The 13,005-nt window shown below is 38.7% G+C and overlaps 1 protein-coding gene across 7 annotated transcripts in view; it reads left to right on the top strand.

Annotated features, from left to right (window-relative positions):
- Positions 1–13,005, top strand: part of SACS (sacsin molecular chaperone) — a 103,325-nt gene that overhangs the window by 75,702 nt on the left and 14,618 nt on the right. For 4 of the 7 annotated variants that reach the window (XM_016925040.4, XM_016925037.4, XM_054665080.2 and 1 more), the window contains 3 exons: positions 462–1,950; positions 2,595–2,686; positions 9,625–9,651. In XM_016925040.4, the coding sequence (XP_016780529.4) occupies positions 462–1,950; positions 2,595–2,686; positions 9,625–9,651 (1,608 nt within the window). The remainder of the gene's footprint in view (positions 1–461; positions 1,951–2,594; positions 2,687–9,624; positions 9,652–13,005) is intronic. The other 3 variants (XM_016925039.4, XM_063791936.1, XM_054665081.2) reach the window with 1 other exon arrangement.

The following is a 13,005-nucleotide window of genomic DNA, read 5'->3' as shown; positions in this document are numbered from 1 at the left end:
GAGCTTCAGGGCAGGCGCTCACTGAGCAACACAGTGGGCAGAGTCACCTGCATTGTACTGCTCTCTCTCTCTTCTTACAGAGTCTATGCTGAATTTGTAAAGTTGAGCATAGGATGCAGTCCTGTTCTGTTGAATTGGGCTCACATGGTGGTGGGGGTTAAGTGTATATATCCAAATACTCTGCCCATCTTTTGTGTAGTGAGTTTTTGAAGATGTCTCCTAGGTTTTCACAGTAATCATGCAAAGTCTCTAAGCCTGGCATTTGTTATTGGATTGAATCAAAAGAGAAATCATTTTTCATGTTCAGAGAATTACATTTCTGAAGGTAAATTAAGTTTGTGTTTAGATAAATCTGTTTTAGTCATTTAATGGCTCATGCTTTTTCATATATTTATTATAATTGTAATCATAATTGTCCCTAAAATTTCAGAGTTGATCATGACTTAAATTTTTCTTTACAGATGTTCCTTGTATCTTTAGTGGTGACCAAATCGGGATGCTAGATCCTCATCAAACACTTTTTGGCCCACATGAATCAGGCCAATGTTGGAATCTCAAAGATGACAGCAAAGAAATTAGTGAACTTTCAGACCAGTTTGCACCATTTGTTGGCATTTTTGGAAGCACCAAGGAAACATTTATAAACGGCAATTTTCCAGGAACATTTTTCCGTTTCCCTCTTCGCCTACAACCTTCACAACTTAGTAGTAACCTCTACAATAAGCAGAAGGTTCTTGAGTTGTTTGAGTCTTTTAGGGCAGATGCAGACACAGTGCTGCTCTTTCTGAAAAGTGTGCAGGATGTTTCCTTATATGTCCGAGAGGCTGACGGAACAGAGAAACTGGTGTTTAGAGTGACTTCGAGTGAGAGTAAGGCACTGAAACATGAGCGGCCGAATTCTATAAAGATTCTGGGAACTGCTATAAGTAACTATTGTAAAAAGACTCCAAGCAATAACATCACCTGTGTAACATATCACGTAAATATTGTTTTAGAAGAGGAGAGTACTAAGGATGCACAGAAAACATCTTGGTTGGTGTGTAACAGTGTGGGTGGGCGAGGGATCAGTAGTAAGCTTGACTCTTTAGCTGATGAACTGAAATTTGTCCCAATCATTGGAATAGCCATGCCTTTATCAAGCAGAGATGATGAAGCAAAAGGAGCAACGTCTGATTTCTCAGGAAAAGCATTTTGTTTCCTTCCTTTACCACCTGGTGAGGAAAGCAGCACAGGCCTCCCAGTTCACATCAGTGGGTTCTTTGGCCTTACTGATAACCGCAGGAGCATAAAATGGAGAGAGCTGGACCAGTGGAGAGACCCGGCAGCCTTATGGAATGAGTTTCTTGTCATGAATGTTGTCCCCAAAGCTTATGCTACTCTGATCTTAGATTCAATAAAACGTCTGGAGATGGAAAAGAGCTCTGATTTCCCCTTGTCAGTTGATGTTATCTATAAGCTTTGGCCGGAGGCGAGCAAAGTCAAGGTGCACTGGCAACCGGTGTTAGAGCCTCTATTCAGCGAGCTGTTGCAGAATGCAGTGATTTATTCAATTAGCTGTGACTGGGTCAGGTTGGAGCAGGTGTACTTCTCAGAACTTGATGAAAATTTAGAATACACAAAAACTGTGCTCAACTACCTCCAGAGCTCAGGGAAGCAGATTGCCAAGGTACCAGGGAATGTGGATGCTGCTGTTCAGCTCACAGCTGCCTCTGGCACAACACCTGTGAGGAAGGTGACGCCCGCGTGGGTGCGGCAGGTGCTGCGGAAGTGTGCACACCTGGGCTGTGCTGAAGAAAAGCTTCACCTTCTAGAATTTGTGCTTTCTGACCAAGCCTACAGTGAGCTGCTTGGGCTGGAGCTGCTCCCTTTACAAAATGGCAATTTTGTCCCCTTCTCCTCATCTGTATCAGACCAAGATGTCATTTATATTACCTCAGCAGAATATCCAAGGTAGGGGTCCCCCTTCTAACATTCCTGTTCACTCTTAGGGTTCCCCTGCTCCTGCTCACTGTGAGAGTCCTTTGTTGTGAAATTCAATGGTTTTCTATGTCGATTTTATAGTTAGGAAGACTTTTGCAGAAATACATTGTTAAAATACCAAAGGATACATTTTATATTCTAAAGTGAAAAAGTATTCAAATGTTTATCAGTTAAAAAGTTATCTAAGCAGCTGTTTTTCTTGGAAATTTCAGTAGCAGAACACTGAAAACAATGTTTATAAAGTGCAAATAATAACAAGGCCAGATTAGTCACTAATGAATTATTTTGATAATATTTAAATTCATGAAAAATAGTATATTAAGTAATTCTTTATAAACGAGAGTGTGTACTGACATTTCAGGAAATAAAATTAATTTTACTGTAAGATGTTGAGAATATTTCTGAATTTGAGTAAAGTACATGATGCCTTCACGTTTTAAAGCAAAGTCTAGATAATATTTGATCAAAAATATTGTAATTTGATTTGATGTGTGCATTATAATTTATGTAAAATAAAATAGTCGGCTTAACTGACTTGAAAATATGTGATTGTTTTTTTAAAATCTTGGAATTGTGGGAAGATTATGATGATTGCTGTTCCTTTCCCTTTTCAGGTCCCTTTTCCCAAGTCTTGAAGGAAGATTTATTTTGGATAACTTGAAACCTCACCTTGTGGCTGCTTTAAAGGAAGCTGCCCAAACCCGAGGTATTATAGTTTAGTATTCTTTTAAATAAACTTCTATATAAAAATACAAGTTTTTAAAAAGTTTTCTGTTATTCATTTTAGACCTATAAATCAACAATTTCTTATGGCTCAAGCTAATAAACTTTTTGTGTTTTAAGATATTTCAGTTGCCAGAATGGCATCTAAGAGATGCAGTCTAAAAGAATCCAGAGGTGATTAGTGTAAAAATCTCTCCTGTCATGGTGTGATGGTGTAGTCAACATCTTATACCTGCATGGTGCTTTACAGTTTTTCCAGTGCTTTCCCATTTCTTTTTTCATTTGAGCCTCCCATCATAACTTGTAGCTCGTTTGGTAATGACAGTGATTATTAAATTTCACAGAAGAGGAGAGAGAAAGGTTAAGATCAAGACCCACCAGCCAAGTGCCGAGAGGTCAGGTCTTCCACTTGCCCTGTCCTTGCTCTATTTCTGACACCACTGCCCCTCCATGGTTTTATGTAGTTATGATGCTGGGTTTGCATTAGGCTTGATCAGCTTCTGGGAAGTGTGGACAAATCCAATTAACTCTGTAAAAGGGGCAGGAAAAGGGTCTTGCGGGGGTCTTAAAGTGATGGGTGTCTGATAGGTGTCCTTTTAGGAAAAGACAGTAATTTTGGGAAAACAGTCAACATGGTTCTAATTTTAATACTATCTTTCAACTTCTGCAAGCATCCTTTTCCTTGTGAAACTGTTACCTGAGCTTTTTCTAAGTGAGATGTTGTCCTGAAAAGTTCTGGGTTTGTCCTGCTGTTCACATTGTCAAGCATACTCTGTGATGTGTCTTTTATGGAATGTACTTTTTTCTTGTCCAGGATAATGGCTTAGGGAAAGTTGCTAATCATTGTACACCTTTATTCTTTAAAATATAAGTGAAATGAGTTGGAATGGGAGAGGCAAGTTAGGTTGGAGTTAAAGTGAGAGTAAAAGAAAATGAGTAGGCAAATGTTGTTTCCCATCAGGGATTTGCATCTATGAGTTGGTAGCTGTGAGACTGACTTTTCAAACGTCTAAGTTACTCATTTAATTGTAATTGTCATCTTCAAAACAGCCTTTTTGAAAGTCTAAGCCTGGATTCCTATAAGCCTGCCAATCTTTGCTCTAACGATTTGGAACTCCTTTTTTTTTTTAATGTTGTATTATATTTTTGTTAAAATTTTGTGTTGAAATATAAGATACATATAGAACAGTGCACATATCATAAATGTAGGCTTAGTGAAATTTTACCATCTGAACATACCCATGTAAACCTAGATCAGAACGCAGAAGATTACCAGAAGATTACACAGACGATTACCAGCCCCAAAAGCCCCTCTCTTGCCTTTTTCAGTCTGACCATTCCAGGGTAGCCATGACACTGGCTTTAACAGCATAGATTCACTTTGCTAGTTAATCATGCTTTGTATAGAAGGAGCCATGTGGCATATATTCTGCGTCTGGCTTTTATTTGCTGTGATGCTGGTGAGATTCATCCAGATTGTTGCATGGAGCTGTTAACAGTTCTTTCTGATTGTTATTGTATTTTACTGTGTGGTTTATTACTTTCTTTTAAAGAAAATATTTTTGTTGGTGGCAGATCCTTTCTAAGGTGGATGTGGATTTGGAAATCGGCCAAAAGTTATTCAGGGCCAAATCAGGTGAGAAGGGTAGAAGGTCAGCAGAGCATTCTGCTTTTGCTCAGCATTTTCCAAATATCTTGTGGCACAGAGTGTGGCTACAACTTGCTTCTCTAGCCCTGGGTGGATGGGGCAAACCTGTTATATTTTTAGGGATGAGTGAAATGTATAAATTAATATAGAAAACTTGACATCTTTCAAAGTTGCATTTTCCCACTTTTATATGTCTTCATTTTCTCTACTATGGATTCAAGTTGTTATTTTGGTGTCATAATGAAACACTGTGTTTTGTCTCTGGTCTTGGTTAGTTTTCTTGGCATTGTGACACTAGATGTTCATCTAGTGTTTCTGTTCATCACACATCATGTGTGGGTTAGCACTCCCAGAAATTATCTTGATGGTCACATTTCTTTATCTAGATTTAAGAGTTAGGCTACTATTTTCATGATTATTTAATAACCCTGATAACTAGCTGTATTAGTCTGTTTTCATGCTGCTGATAAAAACATACTTGAGACTGGGTAATTTGTAAATAAAAAGAAGTTTAATGGACCCACAGTTCCACATGGCTGGGGAGACCTTAGAATCATGGCAGAAGGCTAAAGCCACATCTTAATTGGCGGCAGGCAAAAAGAGAAGGAAAGCCAAGAGAAGGGGGTTTTCCCTTATAAAACCATCAGCTCTTGAGACTTAGTCAGTACCACGAGAACAGTATTCGCTACCACGAGAACACCACCCCTATGATTCAATTATCTCCCACCGGGTCCTTCCCACAACACATGGGAATTATGGGAGTTACAAGTCAAGATGAGATTTGGGTGGGGACACAGCCAAACCATATCACTAGCCTTTAAACTTTTTTAAACCAGTCATATGGGTATCTTCCCACTTATTTTTATCTGTGTGTTCCAGACAAAAATTAGTTTTTGATATAACTTCATTGCCATTAATGGTTTTAATGTTTTGAGAGCATGATGATATAGGGCCTTACGGGGAACCAGTAAGTGACACCTTGCTTTCCTTTCCTGAGTTGTGAGTCAGTGAAGACATAGTGAAGACATAGCAGAGGGATTGAGCAGATGGATGTCAGAAGCCACCTCTGTCACTGATTATTGTGATATTGGAGATTATAGCTGTGGCAGGCATTGGATTTCTATTGACTCCCAGAGTGAAATGGATTAGCTCACCAGTCTAGTCACAGGTAGCCCTGGAAAGCCACAGACTTCCTTCCAGAGGTCCTGCCCCTACTAAACATCTGTCCCTTTGAGTCCTGCTGAGCATGTGCAGATGCTTTTTCTCAACTTACCAATCATATAAGTCATCTTGCTTTCTGGTGGTATGGGGCCTATTGGGGGAATTAGTGAGTACAGGAGAAGAAAGGCGGAGTATTATGTTTATGGAGCCCCCTTCATATATGGTAGGGAGCATCACAGACATGTAACAACATTTGATATTTTTTGCTCTACATAATGATTACTCCATTGCTTTGCTGACACAGAGCACTATGGAATTCTGTTTATGAGTGATCATGGCCAGTCTTGGAAGTACTACTGCATAAAATGGAAACATCATATGTTTTTTCTGCAATGGAAACTTTTCCTCTAATTCTGTAGCTCAAACAAAATTTGTCACATTATTTAATAATTGTACCTTTTCCTTGTATTACATTTAAAATCCTTAGCTAAATATTGAGCTACTGCTTGTATTTTTAGTGTTTACTTCTACTGCCCCTTTTATTAGCAGTTAAATATGTTTCAGTATATTTCATTTCAGGAAAAACAAAACAGACCTCCACCTTGATTTTCTTTCTTGTATTCTATCATAGTCCAGCTTCCGGAAAGAGTTGTCTTATTGTCTGTACTTCCTCCTTATTTATTATCACTCCAAACAGACTTTTGCTTCCACTGTCATTCCACTAAAATAGTCTGGCTGACGTCACTAGTTAATGATTTTTCTGTTACTCAGCTCAGTGGACTTTTCTGTTTCTTTTACCTGATCTCCCAGAAGCTTGGTATTCCTCTTTGAAGCCCTCAGCCATGATGATACCATTCCTTCTTGGCATTCACTGATTTTGCCTGCTTCTCAGAATTATTTGTGAACCTCTGTTCCTCACTTCACTCCCTAAATACGTGTTAGTGTGGGGGCTCCTTCCTCAGCTCTTTTACTTTGTTCCTTTCCTTGAATACATTCATCCACTCCCATGAAAGTGTTAGTGAGCACCATATCTTCAGTCACCACCCTAGTCTTCAGAGAGGTAGTGTAGCAGAGATTAAAAACCTGGATTTTGTAGTTACCCAAATCTGGGCTTAAACTTCACTCCTCTATTGTGTGACTTTGAACAAATTTTCTACCCTCTCTGAGCCCCTGTTTCCTCATCAGTAACATGGTAATACAGTACTGTCCTTCTAAGGGTATATCTCAAGGTCCCCAGGATTTGATTACAGAAAATTCAGGATTGCTTCACTGCAAGGATAATGAAATAAGGATTGAGCAGAGGATGGGAGCAACCACACCTTGCCAGTTGAGTTGTATCCAAGTTTGTGTTATTGCAGCAGATCAGGTTGTTGAAAGCTTTATTGTAATATTTTACTCACAGCAGGCATTATGCTGAAGATTGAATGATGAATACATAATACATATAGTTTAACATAATATCCGGCACTTAATATAATACTGACAAATGGTAGCTATTGTTAGCATTTTGCACTTGGAATCCCATAAGTATTTCAAAATCAATATTGCAAAACTTTAGTCTTCATCCTCTCCCCAAATCTGTTTCTCATTTTGAGTGATCCCACTGAAAATAACACTACTGTCCACAAGATTGCTCAAGAATGAATCCTTAAATTTTCTTCTTTGTTCCCCACAGTCTCCAGGATCTTGTTGACTAAATTTTCTGTGCCAGTCCCTTGGTCTTACTCCACTGCCTATTACAGGTCCTCTAATTTCTCGTAATGTTGTTACTGGACTCTTGCAGTTGATGTCCCTGTCTACAGCGCTTGGGCTTCATCTGATCATGTCACCCTCCTGCTGCAGGTTTTCCAGTGGACATTGAATCTATCAGGAGAAATCTAGCCCTGCTAGCATGAACTAGGGGACTTTCCATGATTGTAAACTTCCATGATTTTGGAGTGCTGTCTCACTGGCCTTGGTGCATGCAAGCGCCCTCTTCTGTTCTAATTGCCCTCTTCTGTTCTAATTATACAAGCACTTGTAGGTTGATGAACTTGAATCCTCCCTAAATTTCATGAGAGCAGAGAGACCTGTCAGATTTGTTACCACCATCTAGCACAGTGCCTACTTCAGTGTAGGTGCTCAGTATTTTTTTTCCTGCATGAAAGTTTTCTCATAGCTGCCCTTTTGTACATGGTGTTCCTTTTGCTTAGAATACTTTCTTTCCATCCTCTACTTTGCCCAGCTAATGTTTATTCATCATTCAGTACTGAGCTCATGTGTCACCTCCAGGAAGCTTTCTTTGACATCTTGCCCTGTGCCTCACCCCTGCCCTGCAGTCTGAGGTGAATGCCTCTCTTTTGCTCTTGGAACCCAGTACATAGTCCATATGATCCTCTTTGCTTTATTAGAATCATGTTTTTACTGGGCTACACTGCAACATCCTTGAGAGCAAGGGCAATCTTTATTTTTATATTTCCAAGGTCTGGCCGAGAGCCTGCTTGCCAAGTTTGACTGGATAAGTTGATGCTTCAGCTGCTGGGCTGGGTGGGGACCGCATGGAGGAGATGGGGCGCAGAGGCCAAAAGGCAAATCTCTTTCTTAGTGTCTGTGAGTTAATAGTTCTCTTCAAATCAGTGTCTTCTGTAATCTTGTTTATTCTTTACAACCATGAGATAATAGAGCCTGTATCTCCATTTGAGAGATTGAGACATTGAAGCTCAAAGAAATTGAGGGATTTAAATGACTTGCTTGAGTTGCAGAGTTGAAGCTACGATTTTTGTTTTTTTAATTTCCAGGTCTGAATTATTTCTAAGTTGCTTAAGTAAATGGATGGATATCAGAAATTGGAGAATAGTTAGAAGAGCAGGTAAATGGATTTTGGATGAAGAAAAAGGAAACAAGAACAGTTTAGTGGTACAGATGCTTGGTGTCGGGTCTTATTTATAATTTTTAAAATTTTCATACTTATTTATTAGATGAGACCAAAATCCGTAACCTTTCCTATGAGGCACTTCATTAGCTGGCTCCATTTTCTGGGTGTTATGAAGATGCCTGGTACATGGAAGGTTCTATTGATATTTGCTATTTTTCATCTCCTTCCCTTAGTTCCATGCTTTTTCCTGTTTGGAGGACAGCATGTTCTGTCCCTCCCTCAGGTGTGATACATGTGGCTTCCTTGCCAACTCCTCCATTCACTACCTCTGCTCATCTTTCATGCAACCCATGTGTGCTTCCATGCTCTGTTCTCCATGGCACTCACACACTGGTACCTGTTTAAGTATTTGTAATAATTTATCTGATACTTGTCTTCTCCATTTAGACTGTAGGGCCAGGTCTGGGACCATGTCTAGTTGTCCATTTCTATATCTCTAGCACTCAATCAGTATTGCCTAACTAACAAGGTGCCTGTTGCTAAAGTGATTAGAATGATGTTAAGATGAGAAGAATTGAGTTTCTTTGGTTACACCTTTGCTCTCTATCTTAGCTACTAGTTTAGTTAGCCTAAGGGACCCAAATACACAGAAATCTCACAGAGCTGTAGCAGTCCAGTTGATTAAAAGTTTCTTGCTTCATTCAAGCAGAGGAGGGATAGATGTTCGTGGAACAATTCTTAGAAGTTTGTAATTATTGCTGGTTACCATGGACAAGCAGTGGAAATAGATGATAAAATCTCTTTTTCTTTATTATAAAGTTGGAATTAATTGTACACTTTGTATAGGTACTCCAAAACTTTTTAAAAATTAAAAATTTAAAAAATCAGGTTTTTAAATCTAGAATCTCTGAACATGATAGCCTGTGCAAAAAGTTCACTGGTAGCTTATCAAATGACGTTATGCAGCTATAATGTAATTTGCGCATATGAAGTCCATAATTCTTTCTTTGCTTTCTTTCTGAACCAACACTCCTGACTCTTACGTACTTCAATTTAGTTTGCACTGAAATATAGCTTTAAATCTTAGATGTGTATTCTGCTATGTTTGGAGTTTTGTTTCTGGGTTTTCTTTTACATAAGGATCTGTAAAGATTCTACAGACAGCAGTATCTTAAGATACAGAATAATTTCTGTAGCCATCATATGAAAACTGTGACAATTCTGACCTCTTCTAAGAATGGATTTAATTGTATTCTAGCACAACAACTTCTCTGGGGATATTCAGGTAGGATAACTGAATGTTGTGTTCATTTGAAGCCTGATGTTTTTGTTCATTTGGCTCTTTGAATTCTGTTTTTGCATTTACCTAAGTAGCTAGAAATTATGTCAACAATTTTTTTTTCTGGTGGTAATAACTATAATATTAAAGGAGAGAGGAAACCATACTAATACAGATTTTTATTATTACAAATACCACGGTAAAACCATATTCAAATGACTTGGAAACATTCACTTCATAGAACATTTAGTCTCTAATCAAAGAATGGTGTGGGAATCTGTATTTTAAGCTGTGGTATTTAATGGGAAGTTTGATAGTGAATGCACCTCTATTATACGATGCACACAAATATTCCGATTAAAAAGCATAGAGGGGGCCAGGCTCGGTGGCTCACGCCTGTAATCCCAGCATTTTGGGAGGCAGAGGCAGGTGGGTCACGAGGTCAGGAGTTCAAGACCAGCTTGGCCAAGATGGTAAAACCTCGTCTCTACTAAAAATACAAAAAATTAGCCAGGCGTGGTGGCAGGCACCTTTAATCCCAGCTACTTGGGAGGCTGAGGCAGAAAACTGCTTGAACCCGGGCGGCAGAGGTTGCAGTGAACTGAGACCACGCCACTGCGCTCCAGCCTGGGCGACAGAGCGGGACTCTGTCTCAAAACACACAAAAACAAAAACAAACAAAAAGAACAGAGAGGGAAGTAGATTCTGGGATCTGTGACTGTGAAGTTAGGCGACCACAGCCTTTCTGTTTTGGAGTCTGGCTCAGTGTGCTACGGTTGGTGACGGCAGGGACCCCCTTGTCCTGGGTGTGCAGAGGAAGGGAAGGTGGCCAGCCTAGCTCTCATTGGGGACAGTCAGCCGATTGTTCTTACAGTGCCTCGTGTGTCATTTTACTGACTGCCTTTTTTTTTAATAAATAAAAAATTTTTGACTCAACTAGTGGTCCTATTTTCCCCAAGTTCATGTTCCATTTGGAAACTTATAGGATATAAGATTTGCCTTATAGAAATCATTTTTATGATAAATGTTATTATTTGAAGCAGGTGATACACTAAAATTAGTTTAGAAACCAAGTCATTATTATAGTGATAATTCATATAAAAATTTTTGGGTTTCTAGCTTATATTAAAAGTGGTTTATCATTCACAGTTCTTACTACTGTATTTTTCTTAAAGCTTTGTCAATGTATCTTACATGTTTTAAGGTGGTATCAAATCAAAGAGGAAAACAAAATCTTGATATAAGTAGAGTGCATAATTAACACATGCCCTGGTACTGTCTGGTTACATCAGCGATTCTCTAAGACGAAAGCTAAGAAGTCAGAGTGTCAGTGGTGATTTTTTAGGAAGAAATGTGGTCACTGGGGCTAATGTTGAACCACCCTGGCTTGCTGGACTTTTATGCTGGGCCCTGGGACCTGCAGTGCCACTGCTAGGCTGGAGGTGGAGGGAGTCTGACCTGGCAGGAAGGCTGCCCTTTCTTTCCTTCCTTTTTTAGTTTGGTTGTTTCATTTCTTTTTTTCTATTCTCTCTTCATTTCTTTGAAGATCGACTGATCTACAGTACACCATTTAATTGAACCTTGACTGTACATTTACAAAGAGATTTGCATCTCTATGCTCAGTAGGGCATTGTTAGAACTCATCAGCTACGCAAGCTGCCAGTGCCTCTTTCTGTACAAGAGAAAAGTATAAAAAACTGTCACTGTGCTTACAGCTTTGGATGGATTGTTATTGTAGCCAGCTGGAGACTGGAGGAGTCTGGTTGAATGTAGTAAACTCTCAGTTAATTAAAGCATTCAGGACTGAGATTTCTTGGTTAAGTAAATTTTTAAGTAGACTATATATAATATTTCCATCTGTGCTGGAATTCATTCTCAAGGTTAGCACTGAACATAAATGTAAACAATAAAAAATAGTGCAGTCTTTGAGTACTGATTCATTATGTTATTATTTTGAACAAATGAGGGATTGAACTGATAATAGTGAAGCAAAAGCTACTCTTGGAAGAGTTCCTTCTAAGTTAAATTTGGTAATTGTTTAAACCTTTCTGCCTCTTGGAATAATATCAGTACTGTAGCTAACCTCTGAGACAGTGCTGATAATTTTTAAGGCTACAAAAACCATTTCATTTATTAAACTGCTACAAAAATTATTTTGCTGATCCTATTAGAGGTGCTTTACAATTTCTGTGGCTTTCTAACCTAGGACATGGAGACTTGTTTCTGTGTTAACATTTATAACTAAAAAGCTGAATGTCTTAAATACAATGGATAGAATTCAGGACCTCAGATTGAACTGACTTAATTTACGTATACTGGTGTCTTACTACATTTTCTCTCTCCTTTATTTTCTTTCATGTTTTTTTCCGTTGAGCATGACCGATGTGTTAGTTGCATGCTATATGTAGTGTGTGTGTGTGTGTTTTGTTGGCATTTAATTTATACATTAAATGAGATAATTTTCCTGAAGGTAGGTATATGTTTTATAAATTGCCAAATTTCATGCAAGGATATTGGGTAAGATTATCTATGGAATGCATGTCGTGGCAATTATTAACATAGAGCACAAAGTGGTGTATATTTAATTTTTTGTTTTCTGAGTGTTTTGAATTTTAATTTCTAACCCTTTTTTTGTATCTCTAGTATTATATCCTTGTCTTATGATTTGGATATTCCATTATAGTTAAATCTGATTCGGTGAGAATTTTTAAAGAACAATGTTGTAAAATTATATTTCAATAAGACTTACAGACAAACAGGCTATACTAGTCAAGCTGCTGACAAGATTTTATAATTTCTTAAATATTGCTGCTTGCATTATCGTAAATCACACAATGTAGAAACTGAAAAATATTCTGAATTTGGGTATTGACACCTTCCTAAAGTTGCAAAAGTGTGCCCTTGCTTATTAAATTTCTATGGCAGTAATTTTTAAATGTCTTATTGTTACATGAAAGGCAATTTCTTGGTAGAAGATAAAGTCATCTTTTTTATACGTAGGCCTCTGAAATAAGGGTATGCTTTCTTGGATAAAAAAGTAACAATATGCAAAAGTTTCCAGAGCCTGAGGCGGGATTCCTCTTATAATATTTTCCAAACTTGCTCTTTTTATTTATTTATTTTTTTGAGACGGAGCCTTGCTCTGTCGCCCAGGCTGGAGTGCAGTGGCGCAATCTCGGCTCACTGCAACCTCCGCCTTCCGGGTTCAAGCAGTTCTCTGCCTCAGCCTCCTAAGTAGCTGGGACTACAGGTGCCTGCCACCACGCCCGGCTAATTTTTGTATTTTTAGCAGAGATGGGGTTTCACCATCTTGGCCAGGCTGGTCTTGAACTCCTGACCTCGTGTTCCACCCGCTTTGGC

This window comes from Pan troglodytes, chromosome 14 (genome assembly GCF_028858775.2).
Source record: "Pan troglodytes isolate AG18354 chromosome 14, NHGRI_mPanTro3-v2.0_pri, whole genome shotgun sequence".
NCBI lineage: Eukaryota > Metazoa > Chordata > Mammalia > Primates > Hominidae > Pan > Pan troglodytes.
The sequence above is the reverse complement of the archived record's forward strand: the minus strand, read 5'-3'. Positions and strand labels throughout refer to the sequence as shown.